Here is a 26,188-nt window from a genome sequence, read left to right as displayed (position 1 = left end):
TAAGCCTGTTACAACTTCATAACAACACCCTGCCAAAGAGTGAGGAAAGGATACCTTCCTAGTATGGTTTCTGTGATAGTTGAGCTAAATCAAATATAAGCATGTGTAACTGCTCTCCCAGCTTGTCCACCCAAATGGATTGCGTACACAGTGGTAAGGTGCACTCTTGCGTATAGTGTTGTATCAAGGAGCACTGTTGCATCTAGTGTTGTATCCAGAGCACTGTTGCATCTAGTGTTGTATCCAGAGCACTGTTGCATCTAGTGTTGTATCCAGAGCACTGTTGCATCTAGTGTTGTATCCTAGTGCGCTGTTGTTCCTAGTCTTGTATCTAGGTGCGCTGTTGCATCTAATTTTGTGTCTAAGTATGCTGTGTTAACTAGTGTTGTATGTAGGTGTGATGTTGTATTTAGGGTTGAATCTAAGCATGCAGTTGAGGGTACTGTTTTATTTAGTGCATTATCTAGATTTAATGTTGTACCTAGTGTTGTATCTAGGTGCACTGTTGTATCTAGTGAAACACAGAGCAAACCGTGTCCACTGCTTAAATGCTGTTATTAAGGAGTTGATGATTCTTTCAGAATGTATGATTGTTAGTTTAGGGCTATGAACTTTCAGTTCTGTACAAGTAGAACACAAAATCTCTCAGAAAAGTGTCAATCATGGAAATGTTACATTTATAACTAATAATTTGTCAAATTTTAGCCACGGAAAGTTGGAATTCCAGACAGCCACCTAAATTAAATGACTGATGTGAATACAAATACTTTGCCTCCCCTACGTTGCTCAGTAAAAAAAATCTTGGTGATTGCAAACCCACAGGGGCTTTAAACAAAAATGAACTATATCATCAAACTGTACGCTATTTGTCAAAATATTGTAATCTTTCCTCTTATAAAGACTCCAGAGAAGGTGCAACCCCTGTGGCTGTGCTTTGTGGACTGCTGATTTAAGGCCTCTACAGGAAGGTATTGTTTTCTTCCTTATACATATTTGCCAGGCTCCACTTCATATTCTGTAATTAGCAGTCGTGCTGATGTCCTCCAGTGGAGGAACTGCACTCCTCTAAAACTGAAATAAACTATTTTTTTCATATCTAAACTCAAATATCAAATTAATCTTTATTCGAGCTAATGAAAATAGATCATAAAAGATACATGATAAAATTGCAATAAAAACATTATTAAACATTTAAAAGGAGTACTAAGAAGAATTTAGAGACATCAAAGTCAAATTGATACATGTCAACAAAAGCAATCTTTAAAACAGCACAGATTTGCGAAAACAAACTGGCAGATGCATCAAAGTTATGTTTTGCGAGTCCTTAATAGCGAATTTTAAGGAATCGCTATTAAAGACTCGCAAAACGGGATGCATGTAGGAATCGCAATGTTATTAGCGATTCCTACATATTCCTTATTTGCGATTCGGTAATAGCTAATCGCTAATAAGAGGCCCATAGGAATGAATGGGAAAGCCATTCCTTATTAGCGATTAGCTATTACCGAATCGCTAATGTTCCGCTATTTCAAGGGTGCCAGGGTGTCCAAAGGACACCCTGTTGCACCCCTGAAATGGACCTGTGCACAAATGTTACACACACACATGCCCTAAGGGGATGTGTGTGCGCAACATGTAACTTTGAAAAATGCACAAAAGTGCATTTTTCAAAGTTTTAGCAAATTACCACGAAGTTCAACTTCATGGTAATTTGCTCCCCCTATTAGCGAATTCGCTATTTTTTGGGGTTTCATGCATTGCATTTAAGGAATCTCATTTTGGGATTCCTTAAATGCAAGAGCAATTTAAGGAATCGCTATTTAGAGATTCCTTAAATTGCGATTTCAGCATTTGGGATGATGCATCCCAAATGCAAAAATACCGGGAGCAAACGGCCAGATTCTGAGAATCTGCCCGTTTGCTCCCGGTATTTTCTTTGATGCATCTGCCTGAAAGTGTTTTTTTTAGGGAGTAGCCCATCGCCTTACAAATAAGGGGACCTACAAGTTGTTGAAAAATCAACACAGCTCTGCACCTACTAAACTTGTGCTTACGTAAAAGAGGGAGTAAAACCCGTTTGGTAAATGATGCATAAAACTTGCAAACAAACACAAAGTGTGGTAAGGTCTGGGCCGACAATTCATCACAGGGACAACATAATATATCAGCAGGTGCAAACTGGCCCTGAGGAAAGCACAAAACATATCTAATAGAGCATGTTCTAACGCGCATTAATAACATACGTTTCCAAATACTCTGTACAATGGAGAGGTATGGGGCTACTGCTTCAGTGGTTTAGAGGACACAATAGTCTCTAACTGTTAATTTCATTATTTCGTTCCCTCTTTGTGGCCTTCTCTGGGTTGGAAAACAATCCTTAATCCACATATTCCAAGCCAAGCTCCTGGTGGGTGATAAAGTGTGGGGTTGAGGGAGGAACTCCCAAGACCTGCCTACAGACTTTATTCTCTTTAGCTTGCGCCCATCTTATGTTCCTGTAGCCTCTTACCCCCGAACTGTGGGTCAAAGAAGGGAGGCACTTTCTCCTATAGATTTCCAATAGAGGGATAATTGGTTTGCCCCCCAAAGAAGTGGCCAGGGAAAAAATAGAACCTACTTCTCAAGAGTAATGACCTACCCTATTTCCAGCACATGGAGCCCCAGAACACGCCTCATCAAATGTCAATCCCAAATAAGGAAACTGGTTTACTCATGCAATTAATTTCCCCCCAATGCTTATATGGCAGTTTTGTGGACCACTTACCATTATATAAGTCTCTGAAAAATTGGTCTGCAGATCTAATTTCTCCATAAAGTTAACAAAGCTTGTTATCGATAGCGTCAGGCCGTTTGCAGTCCTGGCCAACAGTAAGGTGTCGTGCTCATGGAGGAGAGCCGTCATGGGATTGTTTTTAACAGTAGGGACATCAACCCCCAAATTCACAAGCGCCAGTTCAGTCTCATTTATGTAGAACAAAAACAGGATCAGGACGAGCACGCACCCGTGGCGAACCCCAGGATTGACCAAAAAAGTAACAGTCACTGTTTTCGCCATACCTGACATACGCTTTCAAGTCCCTGTGAAAATGACGCAGGGAAACCAACAAGACAGCTTCCAGGCCCAAAAGATGTTAAGATGCCCCACAGCTTTGACCGATTAACACAGTCAAAGGCACTTGAGAAGCCCATAAATGCCAGCTGGAGAGAGCTACCCTTGGCATCCTTGTATTTAGCTACTAGCAGGCAGAGATTTAAATGCTGCTCAATAGTTCCAAGGCCTTTTCTGAAGCCGTATTTGGCAGGAGAAATAATCTTTCTCTCTTTTGTCCACTCTAGCAGGCGATCCAATACCACATGCCCAATTATTCTAAACTCATTTAGGTTCCTGCCTGCACCGTGACACTGCCCCCTCTGGCAAAAATCTTGATGCATTCATTAACTTGAGAGTGTGCTTGAGTTGTTCATAATCACCACAGCAGTTACTGCCAGATTTCAAGTTCTAATTATATAACATATCCAACTTTACTCATCCTTCCACTTTGCCAAAGCTTTAATGAACTAGTAATGACAAAAATGCACTACTGCATCAACTATCAAATCAGACTACCATTTCACTCTTTTCTGTTGTGGACTAAGTTATGAACTTTGCAAAATATGTTCTATTTAAGCCAGTGCTTAATTTATTACCAACACCTAAGTGCCTATTTTAGAGTTTGGCGGATGGGATACTCTGTGACAGACATGATGAATATCCTGATGGCAGTATTATAAGTGCATTATATTCAATGGCACTTATAATAAAACAGGCGGGATGTCCGTAACATTTGTGACAGAGTATCTCATATGCCAGACTCTAAATCAGGCCCCAGTTGACATGGCCCTAGGTATTTCATGGGAGGCTATAGCACCTTTCACATCCTAACAATGCTGCAATATTACCTACTAACCATCACATTCCAACAATTGTGACTATTTGGAACATTCCATGTCACCAAAGTTGTACAAAGGACTTGAACGATGTACTGTTATATTAACTTCAGTGTACATTTCGTTTTTAAATGTGAGTGTGGTTTTCTTAAAAATAAAAAGACAGCTCCACCATATGGCGGCCATCCTGAAATAAGTTCAAGTGTTGAGAAATAAGTGCTGGTGCCAAGCACCTGCAACCACTGGGACAAATGAAAGACTTCTTCAACCCTCCTTGGCAAACACCTATGTCATCCAACCATCACCAGCTGGCTGTCAGAAACAGGCTTTAAAGTTATGACCCTAGTCTTTAAGACTATCCATGGCACCTGGACCACACACCCAACCCAGACTCTTGCCCATTGCCTTCCTAAGCATATTATGGGCTCTGCAAAACAAACCTCCTTTCACACCTCAGGCTTTATTTGCAGGTTTGGTTCTGGATTGTGTCTGCTTTTAGTACCAAAGTATTTTTTTCCTTTATTCAATTTTATAGGGCTAATCAGAGGAGGTAGAGGGGGCTACAGAGAGAGGCAGAGTGGTATTTGTAGACCTTGGGGACACCTGGGGAATAGCTACCTGAATTGGAAAGTAATGCCCCAACTGATGGAAGTCCCCCCCAGCACATGAATGTGATTCACCTTTAGGTTGTGAAAACAATCTCACTCTCTCCTCCTTCCAAGGGGGCATACTACAAACCTGTCCCACTTTTCTGCATGATGGCAAGTACTTTCTGCCAGTAAAGTTGATCTCCCTTCTTTCTGAACAAGCCATTTTCCTTCCATCCACCTGTGTGAGTCACTTTATATAACAGTCCTTGTCCTCCCTCTGTAGATCTTTTTCATATCATTGTGTTCCACCTCTAAATAGAATTTTCAACTCCTGTCTTCTGAGATGTACTGCCTTGAGAGGGATTGCATGTCAGACTGGAGAGGAAAAAGAAGGCACTACATTCAGCATAACAACCAAAAGTAAATGTAATAGCGCTGGCATTACCATAGTGATCTTTCAGTTATCCACACCTAATTTGGTTGCATTAAACGTTTAAAGTGTACTAACTCCCCTTTGTGAGGGGAATCATTTTTACTTAAAAAAGTAATATTGGTGAAGACGCCGGAGTTTGTGGGTGCAGGAGCTTTTGCAGACGCCGGTACTCACCAGCCTTAGACAGAGAAAGTTGAGCTGGGATAACTCCATCCTGCCTAATGTAGAATAGGAGTATGGATCAAGTTAATACAAGGAAAACGCAATTATAGCAATACTGGTGTCAAGTCATAACAATAGATAATATCTTAGGCTGTGTCACACCGCTTTCCTGTATTTTATTGTAGCACTTACCTCCCCACCCCCACCCCCACGTGTTTGGTGCTTGAGTTTGTGCACAATTATGTCAGTGCCAACACATCTCATGAGTAAACTAAAAACATATTGCACTAGTAAAATGCAGGGCAGCAATGGGAAGGATGTGCATGGTCCTGTGTTTTGCCGTCAAAACTTTCTGTCTTCTTTAGGATTGGTCATTCATGGAACAGGATATTTATGAGGAGAACTGTAATCATTTATTTGAACAGAAACGATGTACTCATATACCATGTGAGAAAGCAGCAATATAACTCAGTCCTCCGATTTTATGTTGGGTGCACTTTAATATGCACTCAACAATCTGCCTTTTTCCTGATGTCAGCCAAGTCCAAAAAAAATGTGAGTTTACTAGTGCCAGCCTCCTCAGATTAGAATAAGTAGGCTTTCATAGTCATGCATTTTTGAGTCTGAAGTAGTGCTACATACAATTCTGCTGCATATTTTATGTGACCTAATAATTAACATTTTCAAGTATGGCTTTCTTCCCTTAGGTTTACGTGGTGCAATAGCATTTGCGTTGGCGATACGGGACACCGATTCTCAACCCAAACAAATGATGTTCACCACAACACTGCTTATAGTGTTCTTCACAGTGTGGGTCTTTGGCGGCGGCACCACCCCAATGTTGACCTGGCTTAAGATAAGGTAAGTACCTTCTATATGTAATTTTTCGCACTCTGTTCTCTGCCCGGTGGCTGAACAATTCAAATGACTAAACCTAAATGTCTGACTTTGACAGGTGATCAACTTTCCCCTCTTCTTTAAAGTATAGACTATCCTACTCCAAATTGGTTCTTTGCTTGTTAGTATAATACTTAGACCTTGATGTTTAAGAAAAAGAGCTTGTGGTGTAATTTGTTATCGCTTTTTCATGTATATTTTTTATGTACTTTTCCTTCATTTGTGCATGGAACCCATGTTTATTATCTTTGATAAGAGGAGTTTTTTTCTTGAAACGTATTTGCATGTTGTAACAGGTGTTATCTATTGGAATACGCTTTCTCTGAGTCGACATCATTTGAGGGCTTACAGTTCCTGCATGCATTAGTATTTTCATACTCAAATATCAAGCCCTTGTATACTATTTCTGGTTAGTCAATTTATAGGGATAAATAAAGAGCCAAGAAAATGAAAAAGAGCCTTACACCAAAATAGTAATATTAATCCATATTTTATTTGGGGGTCAGAAAGAAGAAGAAATGCTATTGTATATCATAGAAAGAGGGTTTTTTCTGCAGCTGAGTTACAAATGTAACCTAATGCATAGAATAAATGCACCAGTCCCTCCCTGGTGTATATTCATAAATGTGTAATGGGCATTCCCCTATTGTATACAATAGAGATGATGAGACCTACTGTTTCTGCCTTACAGTTGTTTAACTTTACTATTGAAAAGGGATTGAGAGCGTGTAACGGCAGAAGCCAGCTAGACATTCAGCACTCACACACTTTTTCGAGGGGGATATCTTCCTCTCAAATTGACTACATCATGATAGGTATTGGCCACTGGGACCATGTTGAGGGATTTGGGTAGATAGTGCCAGGAAAGATAGCGATCACTTTCCTTTGTGCCTAGAACTCTCAGGGAGTTTTTTACGTATCATTTTTCATCTGGACCCGCTAGGGTTCCAGATGTAATCCAACCTCAACTTGCTAATAATAGGAGGGCTCTGAAGTGGCCGGCTATTTTGGGCAATGTTGATCTTTTAACATTTGTATATAATACCTTTGCCTATTTTCTATCACAGTATCTAGTGGGGTCACCAAATGGCCCAACAATAACACAAATCCATCAGATGTTGATAGAAACTATCAGGCCCCATTCAACTAAACCAGCTTCTGGAAGTAATAAATGAAAAACCAAGGATGGTTATACTAATCTTTGGTTTGACTCTGGCTGTTCCGTTGCTAAGAGAAACCTATGTAAGGCTCTTGACACCAAAAATATCACATTGATTAGGAAAGCAAGGGCTACTTTCAATAGCGTCCAGAAAGCTGCACGCAGGAAGTGGGAAGATGTCTGGACTGCTGGGATGAACTGTTATTAGCTTCTAAAAGGAACAATCAATTCCTGTTCTGGAAAATTTTAGCAAATGGTTCAAAGGCAGAAAACCTGGTGCAAGATTATCATTTGGATCCTAAGACTTGGTATAATCATTTTGCTCATCTTTATGCACCAGATACTGTTAATGAGGACTCTGTAGCTACGGTTATAGGATTTATGTCATCGAGCCATGTACCTACCCTCCAGTTCTCCTTGAAAGAAACAATGAGGGCAATTTCTGCAATAAAATCGTCCAAGGCACCAGGTCCCGATAAGATCCCGGGGGATATATTTAAACATGAGCCAGATGTATGGGCCCCTTATATAAATCTTCTCTGCAATAGTATAGCCAACAGCCAGCCTGTCCCTGGTTCATGGAAAGGAGCGGAGATCGTTCCAATCTATAAGAAAAGTTCCAAGAAGGAACCTGCATATTATAGACCAATCAGACTTCTATATATATTACAAAAAGTCTACGCTAAACATATTCTAGATAGGCTGAATGATTGGATTGTGGATAACAATGTCCTCTCCTCTTGCCAAGTAGGTTTCAGAAAGAAAACTAGTATGATAGACCAGGTTCTGAGACTAATAATTATTGCCTGGAAGTATACAATGTTGCGCCGTGGGAATTTGTATGTGGCCTTCATTGATTTGAAGGCCGCTTTTGACTCTATTCCCAGGGAATGTCTTTGGGCTAGTCTTTTGCATTTAGGGGTCCCTAGTAACATTGTATTACAGTTTATTAGATTACGTGAGAACACATACCCAAAAGTGCATTGGGGGAAAGGGGGTGAATTGACAGAGGAGATACCTGTAAAAAGGGGTGTGCGCCAGGGCTGCGTCCTGGCGCCAACCCTCTTTCTCCTGTATGTCAATGATATGACTACAGCACTTAAAAAAGCTAGCCACTATTCCCCGAAATTGGGAGGTGAACACATGTGCTTTAACTTTTGCCGACGATGCCATCCTATTATCTCAAACCCCAAGGGGACTTCAAAATCTTTTAGACGCACTGGATGGATATTGTAGACAAAAGGGTCTTGAAATCAATCCGATTAAAACTAAATATATGACTATCAGACCGCACAGATGTTTCAATAATAAGATACAGTCAAGTGGAGTTAGCTTGGAACGGGTGACAAATTTCATTTATCTGGGGGTGACCATAAACTCTAAACTTTCCTGGAACACACAGATTATGAAATCTAAAACTGTTCTTAATCAATATGCTGGCCCAAATGCAAAAAAACTTTTGTCAACATCGTGAAAGGCAGTCACCCCTGCTTTACTAGTCTATAAAGCCAGGGCTCAATCAGCTGCCTTATATGGCTCAGAGTTATGGGGAGGTGGGACTCTTGGCCCGTTAACTTTAGCAGAAAATACAATTATGAGGAGATTCACTGCCCTCCCACAAAATACCCCAGTGATACCTCTTATGTTGGATCTGGGCCTTAAACTGATCGAGCATAGGGCCATATGGATGTCTCTTTCCTATTGGATTAGGATATGGACAACTGAAGAATTGCAGATATATAGACAGGCAATAAGCGAATTAATTAGTCTTGATACTTCTGTTACATTTCCTTTGTTGATCCATATCCGTACTTGGTTTTTGCGACTGGGTCTGAACAGATATTGGGAGCACCCGGAACAGCTTTCCCCTGACTCAAAAATGGAGTGCAAAACCATTTTTTGGAGTTATATTGATCAACGTATTTTAGTATGCCCTGGCTATAGATCCCTTACTAATCGTTTTTTAAGTTTCAAAATAAGTCCCTTCTTCGAGCTGTTTATGGAAGACTTTGAGTCCCTACTAACCAAAGTACTCTATCTAAAATTTAGATACGGTACACTGCAAATTAAGAAATTTACGTGGGGGAAAAGCGCCGAAGAGGGCAATGATTTTTCTTGCATTGCGTTGGGTAGACAAGAAGACCTAGCTCATGTTTTATTTTTTTGTACTTGTTATGAAAACCCAAGGAGAAAATGGATTCGCCCATTGGGTAGGAATTTGGGCATCAGACAGTACGCTGAACTGTTACGCATCCTCAGAACAGATACCTCTAGGTTGGTCGTATTTGGGTTGAGCAGATTCCTACTAGCGGCCAATTTTATTAGACTAAAACGAGGTTTAAAATTCTGATATGTGAGGGAATATGCTAACATATGATGCATGGTCTTGCCTAGGAGTTGTCTTCTACTTTTATTTACATCTGCGTACCCATGTGATAAATGCTGTATAGCTGGATTTCGTAGATGTCTTACTATTTATAATGTATAATGCCTATGATTAGTAACAGTTCTAGGAATTATGAATTAATAAAGTGTTACTATTGCTTGACTGTAGGTTTGCACAAAAGAAATATTCCCTATAGGTTGCTGGAACTTAGAATTTACTGAAAAAGTACTTTATGCTAAGAACTTTCAAAACTGCACTTTATAACTATTGAATCCATTATTGATATTATATTTTATATACATTGTTTTTATCTTATTTATATATCTATTTTAATGTTATCGATGAATTGTACTGCTTTGATGATTCAGTAAATCAAATAAAGATGTTTTTTCATAAATGTTTACTACAATATCGAGTAAAGTAAGTATTTTTGATAAATATAAATAATTCAAATTAGCAACATATGAGTCAAAAGTTGTCCGTATTTTAAAGAAAAACACTAGTGAATTTCTAGTGGTATGAAGCAATGAGAATTGTCATTGTCTAAAATATATTATACAGCCCCACCAAGCAAGAACAAATAACTACCTGTATCCTTTAGAAGTAATTGACTTATTTGCTGAAGAAATAAGGGAAGAATACATTTGTATCATAAGTAGTGAGAGGATAAACAAGGGCATGAGATTTTCAAATATTGAGCTTAAACAACATTTGTTTATTTATATTCTAAATGTTAGTGACAATTTTCCATACATCTAGCCAAAGATTGAAGATTATAGTACAATCATATACCATAAGGTTTATAAACCATAAACAATGTATAAAATGATAAAGTTAGTTTGGGAAATCGATGCAGGCAGGTATCCTGTAATATCACATGACCATATATTCCATCACTAATTTATGGAAAGTTGTATTTTAGCACAGAGTTCCATACTTGTGTGTAAATACTTAGGGCCAGATGTAGGTAAATAATATTTACCGACCTCTTAAATACCGAGTCATACCGACTCGGTATTACCGAGTAGGAAAATGAGATGTAGGTAACAATGACGGTATAAAATACCGACTCGGAACCTGTCGGTACTCGGAAACGGTATTTACCGACTCGGAATATACCTACACGGTAAAATCCGAGACGGAAAAACCAAAACCGATCCACCGGTGCCATGGCCCATAGGAATGAATGGCAACTTCCGACCCGGAAAATACCGAGTCGGGAAAAACCGACCCGGTATTTACCGTGTCGGAACTATCCGCCGAAGAATTTGAAACTGACAAACATGTGTGCCTGTGAACCAATCAGGTACTTCAACCACACCCAAATTGCAAGCCACAGGGGAACTAACCAATCAGATCCAAGCACCACACCCCAGTACCTGGGACAGGCCACGCCCATGCAGGTGCAGAAACAAACAGTCAGGAGAGCAGGAGGACAGAGTGTGGAGCAGCCTTTCCTGAGACAAACTACACAGTAAGATGGAGAGCCTGGAGGCACAGAGAGATGCTGCTGAGCGCAAAAGGAAGCAGAAGTTCAGCCAGGAGGAACTGCAGGTGCTGATTTCGGAGGTTGTCAGACATTATGGGAAAATATTTGGAAAGCAAACTCTGCATGTTGCTGAATCAATCAAGCGCAGCACCTGGTTGGACATACAAGGCAAGGTAAATGCCATTGGTGTCACCCACCGTGACCTAGAAGACCTAAAAAAACGGTGGTATGACATCCGCATAATCACCAAAAAAAAGCTTGCTGCCCACCGCAAGGAAAGTGCTGCTACAGGAGGCGGAAGAAACAGAGCCCCCAGACTCACCGACATTGAGGAGATGGTCGCAACAACACTTGAGAAGGAATGTATACACGGAATAGGAGACGCAGACAGCTCAGCAAGAGGAGCAAAGAAACCAGGTAAGATGCAGGAACATTATCATTTACCCTTTTACCTATTCCCCTCACAGGACAAATCAGACTCCACAACAGGTTTAACTAATGTCCTGCAATGCATCCTGGGAAATGTAGTCATGTGTAGATACCTCAGAGCAGTCAGCGTGCATTGCAGCAAGGGGAGCAACAGACAAGTAGCATAGGCAAATGAGAGACAGGCAAATGTGCAATAGAAGTGTATTTAATCTCATGACACAGGTGAACAACATTACTGACACAATGTCCATGTCTGTCCACAGGAGAGTCAAAGCGCAGCACAGCTGAGGTCAGAGAGAAGAGGAGGGAAGGAGCCGGACCTAGCACTTCTCACGGAGGGCAGGACCAAGAGCAGGCTGCCCCGATACCTGAGGAGGCAACTGCTGAATATCCACGATCCCCTCTCCTATTTGGTAGTCAGGACACAGGAGCGGCAGAACTATCACCCACCCCCACATCACCATCCCCAGTGCTGGGAAGAGTCAGGAGCCATGATGTGCCCCCTCGCAGAATACTGCAAACATCATCGGAGGAGGAGGAGGTGGAGGGTGACACACAGGACAGAGGCAACACCGAGCAGCAGCCCAGTCCCAGAGTCACGCGGGCCAGTGTCCGAGGGCGACGGCCACGGGAGGTAGAGGATGTGCGGCAAGTCCAAGGTGTCTTCTGCGGACTGGAGGCCACCATGGTGAAGGTGCAGCGCCTGCAGGCAAAAGCAATGATGGGGGTTCAGAGGCACGCACGCACAACTAACAATAAACTGGAAGCAGTAGGCAAGGGCATAGGGGACATGGCAGAAAGCATGCAATCCATGGCGTCAGGAATATCAGATATCACACAGTGCATGACTGTCCTGTGTGACAAATTGGACAGGGACCATTTGGAGAGACGCAAGGCCCGTGTGGATGTGCGCCAGCAAACCAAGGCCCTGAACAGGTTTGCAACTGCTACCACTGTGCTGTGCAGACGGTCAGTCACGATGCAGGATGCCATAGTGCAGTGCTGCAACAATTTAAGTGAAGGTATGGCCAGGATGACCTCTGCCATGGAGCTAGTGCTCGCGCATCAGACTGGCACTGGAGGCGACACTTGTGCTGCCGAAAGCGAGGGGTCCACCAGCAGGAGTGGTGCAAGCACTCCTGTGCATGACTTACGGAGGAGTGGCAGGCGTGGGGGAAGTGTGACAGGCCAGCGTGAGGACATTGATTCACAGCCACAGCAGCCCCGCCCTGTGGCCCGTGGCCACAAACAATGACTTTGCACTCCACCCAAGGCTGTAGTCACGGTGGTGTTAACCGTGACAACACACTCATGGAGTGTTAGTATTAGTGAGCCCAATGTGAGCTAACAATGCTGTGGCGTAGTGATTATTAAACTACTTACACAAAGTTACATTCATGCCTGTGTCTCTTTACTCACTCAGAAATATTGTTGTGTAACCTCTGCCCGTCTCAGTCTCCCATCTGTAGCTGCTGCTGCCACTGTGGCTTGGGGCTCTGCCACCTCTGGGTCGTCATCAATGTCCTCATGAAATGTGAGCTCCACCTCAGTGCCTTGCTTGGTGGCGAGATTATGCAACATTGCACAGGTCGCTATTATTTTGCAGCAGATGATTGGGGTGTACTGCCGTGCACCTCCACTCTTGTGGAGGCAGCGAAACCTGCTCTTTAGGAGTCCAAATGTGCGCTCAACTACGTTTCGTGTGGATCTGTGAGCCACGTTGTATCGCCTTTCACTCCTGGTGGATGGGTTGAGGTAGGGAGTGAGCACGAAGGACCGCAGGGCATATGCACTGTCGCCTAGGGGGAGAAAGATAGACATTAATTGCAAGTACTTGAGACGTAGATCTAATGTGAGTGTCAGGGTGTGTCAATGTGATTTACCTAGCAGGTATCCATTTCCAAATTCTCCGGCAAGTAGGCGTGTGTATATTCCACTGTTCTGGAATATGTATGAATCATGGGTACTTCCGGGGAACTTGGCTACGATGTCAGTGATGAGGTTACCTGCATTACATATGACCTGGACGTTGATGGAGTGCGTCGATTTGCGATTCCTGTATATGTGCTCTGTGGCTGCAGGTGGACAGAGTGGGACGTGGGTGCCATCGATGCAGCCGATCACGTGAGGGAAGTGTGCCAGTTGATAAAAGTCAGTCTTGGTTTTGGCTAATTCTGCCGGTGTAACAGGGAATGTAATATAATGCCCCATCCTCTGCATCATGGCGTCAAGAAACCTCCTGAAGAAGCGGGACAGGCAGCCCTGGGACACGCCACCCACTACAGCTATCACACTCTGGTAGCTCCCTGAGGCCAGCAGGTGTAAGCTACATAGCACCTGGACATGAGGTGGGATGGCATGGGCCCTGGGTGTTGGGTGGTCCAGGAGAGGGTGTAGGTCCCTGATCAATTGCTTGATGGTGTCTGGGTGTAGCCTGTACCTCTGCAGTATTTCAGGCTCTGTCAGTTGGAACAGTGTTATCCTCTGCCTGTACACTTGTTCCTTCCTTAGCCATTCTCTCTGTCCTGCTGCCTGTAGTCTCTGCCGTCTTGCTATGATGTAGAAAGCCGCCATCATGGGTCCTGAGGTGCATTTTGGGACTTTTTTTATAGCCCTCCCTTGGTTACCACCTGCTTTCATTGCATGGTAAATACCGACTTCAAAATACCGTTTTTCGCCAAATTCGGTATTTTTGTGCTTACCTACATCTCCAAGGCTGATTTTTACCGTTTCTGATTTTCCGAGTCGGAAAATACGAACTCGGTATTTATGTATACGGTAGATTCCGACACGGTAATTTTACCGGGTCATTCTTACCGAGTCGGTATGTTTCCGACTCGGATTTTAAAAAAATCGGTATTTTACGGCCTCCTACATCTCATTTCCTCGGTAACGGCCGATTTTACCGGTTTTCGGCCGTTACCACCCGGTAAAAGCCTACCTACATCTGGCCCTTAGAGAGGAATTATCTCTAGAGGGTGAGTTTTTAACAAAATTTGTATATTTATACTCTAAATGTTAGTGACAATTTTCCATACATCTGGCCAAAGATTGAAAATGATAGTACAATCATATACCATAAGTTTTATAAATACATTTTAAGTGGAAACCATAAACAATGCATAAAATAATAAAGTTAGTTTGGGAAATCGATGCAGGTAGGTATTCTGCAATATTACATGACCATATATTCCATCACTAATTTATGGAAAGTTGTATTTTAGCTCAGAGTTCCATACTTGTGTGTAAATACTTCGAGAGGAATTATCTCTAGAGGGTGAGTTTTTTTAAAATATACTTAGGAGGCTATGTAATCAGAGTGACTAAAGATATTACTTCATAGCTCTTTGTAAGACATTTTAGCAGTAGGTACAAAATGTATATATTCATGGAGAATAGAGTTAAATAGTAATTTATATTTAAGATATTCTGTTTTAGGTAGATCAAATTGATATTTTAGCTCTGAAAACAGATACAAAGATATATCCTTGACATATTTTGCTAATATACTATAGGCCTGCTTCAGTTTAGGATTTCCAGAAGGAAATAGGCTTATTTTAGAATTATATCAATGAGAGAACTTTCTAGAGATTTTCATATTAGTGCTAAACTGTGCATAAAAATTAAATAAGGCAGATTTTGTAACATAAATAATTGGTGACATTTTGCCAAATGTACTGTTGGAAATAGTTAAGAAAGTTTGTAAATTATAAAGGATTTAGGAAATTATGCTTTATTAACATCCTTTTTGGGATGTAAAAAGGGGTATTATTTAGAAACCACCACAAAATGTGTGCAGACAAAGAGTGATATTTCTTGAAATCTGGTAACCCAATAGCACTAGGGGTGATCATGATGTCGGACGGTCTTAAGTCCGTCTGCCAACATCTCGGGAATCGGGATCGCCCGCCCATATGGCGACGGTCCCGTGCATGCAAGTATAATGCGACCACCACTGTGGCGATCGCATCGTGTATGTTTACCATTTGGTGGATGATGCTGACTGCTGCATCCGCCAAGCGGTGCCTGTCACCTGGTGCAGGGAACTGTAGAGGGAACTGTAGAGGGGCATCATAGGTGTCCCACAAATGCACAATTCCCATGCCTCTGCACAAGGCCAAAGTACATCTCCACCAGCCTTTGAATGGCGGTTGAACCACCACTGAAAGGCTGGCTTGAAGCAGTATCCTAATGTGGCAGTATATAGGAGATATTGAACGATAATTGGCTACTGAAATTGTTTTTAATCCAGTTTTAGAAGTACAATAATAAGGGCTTACTTGATTTAACCTTTAACGTTAGCATTTAGTTTAAAGTTATGAAATAAAGAAAGTAAGAAGGGAGAGAGTTGTGTCTGAAATTATTAGAATTGAGGTTTTTAAATGTTATTGCTTCACCTCATATGCATTTTAAAGCTGATATCATAAAGCCTAATTTAAAAATCTTGAATTTACCTTGTGCAATCATCCCCACAAGTTATAGCTTTACTATTTCATGCACTTCACCCTCTATTTCGGTACCAAAGCCCTATGTGATGTACATATACTTGAATATGCTGCTAAATACATACACAAACTGCTTGGATGAACCTGCTGATTGGATACGCTTTAGTGGGGATTGTTAAGTAAGATTTTCAAAGATAATGTGTATCAAGGCCATGAAGAGTGACCAACATTGACCACACAAAGAATCGATGTATACCCCCACCTTGGTGAGGGACATGAGAGGTCAAAATACAAATTAATCGGATTAAACAAAAATCTTGCTTTGAAACACCTAGAAATTAGGCTGTACGGTGACATTGATGTGAAGAGTAAGAGACACCTTCAATCTAAAAAAACTTGATTGTTGGATACAAATAATATATTGTTGTGCTCTGGAAAATGTCAATTTTATTTTTAATTGGATGAATGAATCTGGTAATTGTATGTATTCAAGAAACTGTCCATTCCTGTAATGTATCTATTCTTCCTTTTTATGACTCTATTTTTGTTCAGTTTCAATGGCATATGACATTGAAAAAGCTTCAGCACATGGCAACTGCATCCCAGAGTTGAAATATCAGTATGCTGTACTTTACAAAGTAAGCATCTGGCCATGAAACATGAAAGTTCAGATAATAGTCCATGGGTAGAATCCATGCTTCCAGGGTGTTCTGAGGTTTAGGCACAGTTTCCAGTTGGCCCGAGCCCATTCAGTTCGGCAAGGGGAGTTCAAATATATTGTATTGTAACGTTTATATAGCGCTTACCTTCATAAGTAGCATTGTGGACCATGTAGGGAGTGTGGTTGGAAGCGTGTTGTCTTTGTTTTAATCCTATGTGGATAGTGTTTAAATGTCATGCAGGATGACCACCAAGGTGTGGTTATCGTGTTATGGGAAGCAGCAACGCGCAGTTTATGGTCGTCAGTGAGCTGGCAGCTCTGCAGGGCCATTTATGGTATTCCTTATGATCACAGTCCACTAAGTTGGTTACTACACTGGTTTGTCCATTCTGAGATGTTTAGTTTAAAGTTTATGATACTAAACAGGCATAGGTTGGAGGTAGACATAGTGCGGAGGGTGTAGCACGGTTACAACGAATTTTTTACAACGCACTACCATTACATCGCAACTTTTACCACGCAAACCATTACAACGCAATGCGCTGGGGGGCGCTCTAGGATAGGGAATGTATTTAATATACTATCCAACACCTTCCCTGCTATCCACGGGGACTGGAGTTGGAATAGTAAATTAAATAATTCACTATCCAGCGCCTAAAAGCATTATGCGTTGTAATGGACTGCGTGGTAAAAACCGCGTTGTAAAGGCATGCGTGGTAAAAGCATGCGTTGCAGTGACACCAATCCAGTGCGGAGATATGCTTGGATGGACTTTTTTCTATTTGTGAACATTCTTACTTTCTCTCTGACCATTTTCCACATTGGAAACAGACTAACATTTATTTGAGTCAATGTCTGTAGCAAATCCTTTTTCAAGGTGTGAAAGGGCATTGTATAATCCTAGGCTTCGGGGAAGGGGAAGGCAGGGGAGAAGAAAATAGAAAATGTTTTAACTGTGCACAGCTGTGCCACTAATCTGGAAGTGTGCTGTGTATATAATTCTGTATTTTGGAAATGGTAATGTATGAAAACGTCACATGCCTTCCTCAGAAATACACATGAAAACCTGGGACAGCTTTACAGGTGTACTCCTGGAAAGGTTTGTAAATATTAAAATATGTAAAAGTATGTTCATGCAGAAGAGTGCAATTTCCAAACCTATGTTTACATTTCCTTTCATGAATCAGGCCAAGAGGATTTATTGAGACTGGCTTACATTAGTGGACTTGCAAAAGCAATTGCATATGCCTGTCACTCTGAGGAATCCATTATATATGGAATATAGCACCCCTGCCGTATATTTTGAGAATATTGCGAGTCACTGAGGAGTTCCCTGACAATATAGAAGAAAAATTCCTAAAGTGGAGTACCTATATAAAGTCATGGTGAACTTGCAATAACCTTAAAATTTCGGCAAGGGGTTCCTCATACATTATACCTTATGTTTCATGGTCACACCAACAACCTTCCCACAAACCACTTAAATTCTTGGTTTCATATAAAACAGATTGGATGTTTACAGTTTGTAGAAATGAATAAAATCGGAACCTGTAGGGCAATATTATATGTTAGTTGCAAAAAGAATCAGTTTAATACAAGTTAGTTTTTTTTAAAACGCTGTCGATCAAAATGTGTAGAAACATTCAGAGAAATTCTTATAATTAACTAAAGCTTGCAAAACTAAATATTTTGCCAAAAAACATCTACTTACTGCTGATCACTGTTCATTTAAAAAACAAACACATATTAGAACAAGCATTTACAATGCAATAGGGCTCGCAGCATTAAAGTTTGAGTTATTGGCATTGTGTATGACAATGCGTTGCATACATTTTTCCGAAAACTCTGACTTGGCGTATAAAGATTATTTGCAAACTGTCAGATGTTGCTCAATAATAAGGAGAGTTGGGAATAATTATGCTATGCTATCTTTTGCTATCCTGTGCTTTTTTATTATGCTGTGCTGTGTTTTGTTATGCTATGCTGTATTTTGTTATGCTCTGTTTTGTTATGCTATGCTGGTGAGGGTGTGTGAGGGTGAGTGAGGGTGTGTGAGGCTGAGTGAGGGTGTGTGAGGGTGAGTGAGGGTGTGTGAGGGTGAGAGAGGGGGTGTGAGGGTGTGTGAGGGTGAGGGGGTGTGAGGGTGTGGGGGGGTGAGGGTGTGAGGGTGTGGGGGGGTGTGAGGGTGTGGGGGGGTGAGGGGTGTGAAGGTGAGGGGGTGTGAGGGTGAGGGGGTGTGTGAGGGGGGGTGTGAGGGGGGTGTGAGGGTGAGTGGGTCTGAGGGTGAGGGGGGTGAGGGTGTGAGGGTGAGGGCGTGTGAGGGTGTAAGGGTGAGTGAGGGTGTGTAAGTTTGAGAGGGTGTGAGGGGGTGTGAGGGTGAGGGGGCTTGAGGGTGAGGGTGAGGAAGGGTGAGGGTGAGGGGGGTGAGGTGTGAGGGAGGGTGAGGGGGATGAGGGTGGGGGTATGTGAGCGTGAGGGTGCGTGAGGGTGTAGTACGGATAGCTTTGCATGTGACTTACTGACAACTCTCTTGTGAGGTGTACAAAGACAGAATGTAAAGAGTAATACACAGGAGCTTCTGAGCAAATCATGTCATGTCCCCACGCCCACAAATAAAAAAAACAACTGCGCCGTACCCTCCCCCCCTCAATATGGTGCACATTACACCGTTCCACTCTATTTTGTAGTGCATGAATAAGAAACAACTTGTGTATTGCTTATACGGAAATGAAGGCGTGAGGAGGAACTTTGGTGGGCAGGTGGAGAATATGTGCAGAAGAGCCTGGAAGGACTTGGGTAAAGAAGAGTGGGAAAAGCAAGGCAAACGTGCAAATGATCCAATATGAGCTGAGTGACTAACAGGGAGAGCAGACTGCGAAGAACAGTTCAGCTATGTGTGACGAGGGAGCACATACAGCCTATTCATGTTACCACTAAAGCTGCACGTGCCTCCGTAGCTTGTCTGACCCCTTGACCATCCCTTTAAGACTAGGAGTGGAGTCCTTGTAGGATTTGTCCAGAATCCCTTGTTTCTGTCAGGTACTAAGGCTGGGATTAGATTAGAACTCCACTCTTAAACTCCCAACATTTACCCAGACACATTTTTTCGCGCTGGGATTAGAGCACCGAGACAAGATTTCACATCAGCGCAGTTGGTAGACCGCACATATCTCCTCCCCTTTAATAAAATGTTCAGGCTACTCAGGTGTTCTGGCGACGCAGCGCCTGCCCAGTTCCCTGGTGCTTGCAAGGACCATGCGGTCACAGGACTTCACTAGGGGTTGGCTGACATTCTAATTCGCTTCTTCCCTAGTCAACCCCAGGACGAAGAACGATGATGTCCCAAAAAGGAGGCACGTTTAATGTTCAGGTATCACGTCAGTGGCAGTGCAGTCCTTCCTGCTTTGGAAGAAGCCGCTGCGAGCACCTGTTGCAACGAGGCAACAGTGCACGCATCTTTTACTCAGTTTATGGCTGTAAACACAGAAATGATGCTGCTAATATTGTATCTATTACACGGATTGACTACGGAGCCCATCGGTTGCTCCCTAGCGCTGCGAGGTGCCCCCGTGAGCTATATTTAGTGTGATGGAAATAAAACACATAAATATATAAATACTAAAAGCAGTGCTGGTCACTGGAATAGCGTACTCTAGTTCTCAGAGGATTGCTGGGACTCGGACAGGAGCTTTTTGAAAGCTACACAAGAGCCTCCAGATATATATGGTGAAACCTGAGGTGCTCAGATTAGTACATGGGCACACTACTGACACCATGCGCTGTCCATAGAAATAGAGACACATTAAGTAGCTAATCTCACATTCGGCAGATTCACTTATCAATATTAGTGTGGTGTTTATATAGCGCCTCATACCACACTTCTGCTGTTTTTTAGCAATGCAAATAACCGAAGTTGATATCACAGATTAAGTGGTATCACTGACAGTGCGGCCTTACTCCTGCCTTTGGGTACAGCATGAAGGATGACCTCCTCTGCTGGAAACGGCCGCGCTCTGCTTTGGCAGTGACAGGGCAGTCGCCTTGGGCCTTTATACACTTCGTGCTTGGAGCTCCGATCTGTGTGTTGTAAAATGGGCGCGGCAGTTGCAGACCGGGCCAGGTTGATGTGCTGCACACCAAAGTGTCTGTTTCCTCAGCAGCGGTCAAAGTCCATTAACAAGACGTAAGCAAGCAAAAACGAAACCTGCCGTGGGGTGGGACTTCCGTCTTCGGAAGCCCGCGCCCACAGAGTGCCTGGACAGAAAAGCAGTGCTGGTGACGCGGGGCTCCCATGCCCGAGGGAGAGCCCCGCGGAGGATGCAGAAGTCCGGAGTGGCGGTAAGTGGGGCTTAGTTGTAGGGGGGAGGGGGGTGCGCGTGTGTGTATGTGTGGGGGGTGGGGGTCTCTGTATGTGTGTGTGCATGCGTGTTTGTAGGTGCGCTCGTGTGTGTGACTTTGTGTGTGCGCATGCGTAAGCAGGGGGAGGTGTGGCTGTGTGTTACAGCTTTCCAGGAGACAGGAGCTGGCCACAGCAAGCGCGTTCCCGTGCGCGTGGCCTGCTCAAATCGCCTTCTGCCAAGGTAGATGCGCGCGGCCAGGTACTGTCTCCTGGAAAGCTGCCTCGCTAACAAAAGGGTCTCTGGCGAGACCGCGCTTTCGCGCGGTTAACGTCACGAGCCCTAAAAAGGAAACACCAGCATCTGTTTGCTCTCTGTGTACTGCATTTCACCGTGCCTGCTGACTCTTACAGCAGGCATTGTGCAGTCTAAACTCAGCTGTTATAAGTTATTACAATTGAGCAGCTATGTCATTTTTTTTTATCACAGGCACTGAGAGATGTTACAAGTCGCCTATAATAAGGAAATTAGATACAGACTTTTATAAAGGAATTGCAGGCTCCCCTGTATTATAAAATGATAATTACCAGGTCTATAGATTTTCAGAATCATGCATTGTGTGTGCATCTGACTGTATGTTGCATGTAAAACTGACAAGTGATTCCCAAAGTGAGTTGTGCATAAGGGATTATCACAAACATAAGTGAGTATTTTGCTAATTGTGTGTTTTTTCATATTAGTAAGTGGGGGTTATTTCTGATCACATCCTGTAGGTTGCTTGTGTCACCCTTGACATGAGGGTGTACCTACCAAGTCGAGAAGAGCAGAGAAAGCAGTCAGGTGTTCCATGAACTAACCCCTCACATTATATTGTTGAAAGGACCCATTCTGGTATGTACAGTCAGTCTTGCTTGAGACCCGACATATTATTTTTTGAGCTACCTAGACCCATACGCGTTCGATGCCACAGCCCCTGAGGAGGCATATAGTTCACATACTACAGGTCATTATCATGGACTAGGCTAGTGCAGAACATAAGAAGCAAAACAGTTGTATAACAGTTATACTGGCAATAGCAAACATGACACAAATGTACAAACTGAAGAATCCAAGTATGGCATATTATTGTAGATATACCCCCATGTATCCCAGCTCTAATTGCTATCATCTACGTTCTGCCATCCTGAGAAATGAAATACCAAGTCACACAGCTGAGCCAGGCTGAATACAGCCCTTGGCCTGCACAGTCCACAGATGATGCAGAGCTATGCCAGACATTGTTGTGGGCGCTGCTGTATGGATGATTTTGCTGGTCACTCACCTTGAATGCACGGATCAATTTGTTATAATTTCTCATGGTGCATCAAGACGTGACCCTTGTCGTACTAATGTGTGGTTAGAGCATTTTGTTGTGCTAATATGTTTATATGATGAACTTTAAAAGCCTAGCCTGTTTGTGATATACATAGTCAGAAATGTATGTCACTAATAATAACAGCATGTATATGGTGTAACCATAAACTACAGTCATACTTATCATAAGCAAAAGTAGTCAACAATTCTAAAACACACGCCTTGCAACTCAAACGATACAGGCCTTACACACAGCCACTGACAGAGCAATAGAGGTCACATGGTAGAAGCTGGGTTCTGTATCACTGGTCAGCGGTCACATAGGCTTCACACATTAGACACGTTGGGGCCGATTCACAGAACTAACTTAAAACAAAATCCTAAACTTACTACTTTTGGTATTCACAGAAGTTAGGATTTTGTCTTAAGTTTGTCTTAAGACAGACTTAAGACAGACTTAAGACAACATCCTAACTTAAGTCTGTCTTAAGTTTGTCTTAAGTCTGTCTTAAGTTTGTCTTAAGACAAACTTAAGACAAAATCCAAACTTCTGTGAATACCAAAAGTAGTAAGTTTAGGATTTTGTCTTAAATTAGTTCTGTGAATCGGGCCCACAACATGGCTATCTGCCAGCATCCATATGACATGGCTACCTGCCAGCATCCAAAGAACATACACTGTCAAATTTCTAAATGAGTTCCATGTTTATTTTATGATAATATTGTGTAAGCAGTATAAACAACTGAAGGATGCCAAAACGCACAGAAATGTTGAAGAAACGATAACTTAATCTGCTTTGTAAATGCTTTGAATCTTGCAGGACCATGATGCGATTTTCCATGTTATTATTCATTGAAATATTTCAAGCATGCCAATTTCTGTAGTGAACTGAAGACTGATCGTTCATACAGTAAATTACATCTATAGAGTTCTCATACACGGAGTTCCCATACACTTTTACTGCGTGAATCGTAAAACCAGGTTTACAAGCTCCTCCAAGATTATTCTGGTGAAAGATGACCTTGAGGAAATGTTATTGAATATCAATACGTTACAAAGCCAAAATGTATTTGTGTAGATAGGGGTCAAGATTTGGGAATGCTTTCACTTAGATGAAGTGTAAAGACTAAAGAATATGATTTAGGGGCTGATTTTGTGGAGTGGAGTAGTGTGGCTCACTGGTTAGAGGCGGCAGACCCGGAAGCAGAGGACGGCCCGGGACCAGGGTTCAATTCCCGAAGCGACAGGGTCGTGGACCAGGGTCAGTGTACTCGATAATTCTCGCCTCGGTGCCTACTCTAACCAGAAATCACACTCGGCAACTCTGGGCATTAGCTTGCCTCATCTCCACAACGCCCCCCCACATACGCCGGGGATGCCTGGTTTCACCTTGGAGATACCCAGTAGGGACCATCTCACAGGGAAAGCCAGGGAGGGTTCCCCAGCAGTGTATAGCGCAGAGATACTCCTTCGGGAGTCGATTCTAGCGCGTTAGAAACCGACAATTAATTAATTGTGAGTTTGGAGGTCCGGCAAACTCACGGTGGTGCGGCAGTGCCGGTCCAGCCATTGTCGTACTTGCGGTCCGACCACCATTTTACAACTTTGGCAGTCGTACCGCCTTTGGACTGCCTCAACCACCACGGAACCACGTTCCCTGGTACAGGTGCAGCGGTCTGGGAAGCAATATGCTTGGCGGTGCAGGTGCCGCTGTGGCAGCGCCATATTAACAACAAGAAGGGGCCCCAAATCAGTCAGCAGGGGACCTCGGGGAACATACTTTTTAGAACAACAGTGGTCCCATGCATTCAGGAATACATTAAACAATAAATATAGATGGAATCAAATCTATATTTGAAACGACATGTCCAGCCGGACAGAGGTCTTCCAGGTTTATTCAATAAGGTGTCATAATTTTTTTCCCGCGTTTTTTTCCGCGTTATAATAACGTAATTCCACAGGGCCAGGGAAGTACCGGATTAGTCGGTCTGTCAGTCTGTTCCCTGGCGCGTTATTATAACGCGGGAAATCGCGCCTGATTCCGGGCTGCGATCAAGAAAATACAGGCTACCCCTCCCTGTCATTTTATAACTAGCACCTTGCCCTGGCAACTAGAGGCTAAATAACATAAAGGCAATCATTGAATGTCCTGATGATGGTCCCCATGATTTAATGGGGGGACCGAAACGCCGTCGACCTGTCTAGCACCCTATACATAACTTGATTTCTATGCAATGTAATGGTGCTCTGATGACACTTCTGTACAATTGGATTTAAAACAGAAAACGTTTGTTTGCCTTAAAAGCCCGTCTATGTTTCTAAAACTTACCTTCTGTATCTGATCTGTTAGTGTTGGGCACAGGCTTGTGTACCACACTGGTGAAATTGTGGAAGGTATTCTCTTTATATGCATCATTTGTTTATTGAATAAACCTGGAAGACCTCTGTCCGGCTGGACATGTCGTTTCAAATATAGATTTGATTCCATCTATATTTATTGTTTTATGTATTCCTGAATGCATGGGACCACTGTTGTTCTAAAAAGCTATGGCAGCGCCAAGCATATTTCGAGTGTCGCTACCACCAGCCTTTTCATGACGGTGAGCACGCCATGAGAAAGCTGGCCCCCTGTTGCCCCTGTACACTGGGATTCATGCGGGGGAGAAGAAGGTGTGCCCCCTGTGTGCATGCATGCCCAGTTCCTGCAGTGCATAGACTAAGACTAAACATTCCATGCCGTGCAAGAACTTGCTTTAGCATTCCCATTGCGATGGCTTTTTCAAAGGCACAGCAGCAGGAATGCCAAACGACTGCCTGCAAGACCAGGAGAAAACTCCTAATCAAGTGGTCGGCCGGCGGATGACTTTAGCGGTTTGTGGCGCTGACGTGGCGGTCTGCTCTCTCACCGCCAAAGTCATAATCAGCACCTTTGTCTTCTTTTCACAACTTGATTTATTTTTGATGAATCTATCTTTCTGCGTTGAAAAACATTTATCAGGGTAGCGGCTATAATCCGCTTAGAGTGTGTGTAATCAGCTACACAACCCTTCCAAGCAGGCCTGCAAACGTATCTCAGGTTTTGAAGGCTTTTGAGTGCATCATTAAAAGGTTCATGAACCACCATTTTCTACTTTAGCAATGTAGGTTATTTGTGGTGATTATTCTGATGCTGGTAACTAACTATAGGGGATCAAACGCTAGGCTTTTCAAATCTGTTTTAATTAGCTAGTAGCTGGTGTGTACACATTGGTCAGCAGCAAGATGCTCCACACCATGAAGAAACTCCAGAGATCCATATACAGATGGAACATAATATTTTATATAATTAACATATCATTCGGGGGTCTCAAAATGTTGATACTCCCCCAACTGCTTTATCTCTTTCTTAATATACCGTATTGTCCCGGGGCTTTTTTCTTCCAAACACTGAGAACGGAACTGATACGCCTAGTGTGGGGAGGTAAACAGCCGAGGTTGCAGTGGAGCGTGCTGACAAGGTCCTACTTATAGGGAGGGTTCGGGATACCAAACTTTGAATTATACTACACGAGCGCGCAAGCCCACTATGCTTGGTTTTGGGTAGCGCAACCGAGATACATGCCACAAGTTGCGGCGGAACACTGGCTAGCGCACCCCACACCTGTAGATGGTGTCATATATGAAAATGTGGGTGCTAGGGACAAAATGCTGACGATCCTTACATGTACGATTTCAGCATGGCAGTGCAAAGGACGTATGCTGGGCACATCCATGCACTACTCTCCGTTGCTGCCTCTCACTTATCACCCGAGCATGCCTCTCTTGCAAGAAGTCATAATCCATAAGTTTAAAAAACGTACAAATATTCGCACATGGGGGGACTTATTCCATAATGGCCGATTTCGAACTCTGGAACAGATGTTCCAGAATACACAGCAGAC

The 26,188-nt window shown here is 42.8% G+C and overlaps 1 protein-coding gene across 1 annotated transcript in view; it reads left to right on the top strand.

Annotated features, from left to right (window-relative positions):
* Positions 1-26,188, top strand: part of SLC9A9 (solute carrier family 9 member A9) — a 2,762,771-nt gene that overhangs the window by 1,642,075 nt on the left and 1,094,508 nt on the right. The window contains exon 12 of the mRNA XM_078666429.1: positions 5,820-5,973. Coding sequence (XP_078522555.1) covers positions 5,820-5,973 — 154 coding nt within the window. The remainder of the gene's footprint in view (positions 1-5,819; positions 5,974-26,188) is intronic.

This window comes from Lissotriton helveticus, chromosome 11 (assembly GCF_964261635.1).
Source record: "Lissotriton helveticus chromosome 11, aLisHel1.1, whole genome shotgun sequence".
NCBI lineage: Eukaryota > Metazoa > Chordata > Amphibia > Caudata > Salamandridae > Lissotriton > Lissotriton helveticus.
Note: the sequence above shows the minus strand (reverse complement) of the source record. Positions and strands in the feature narration are given on the sequence as shown.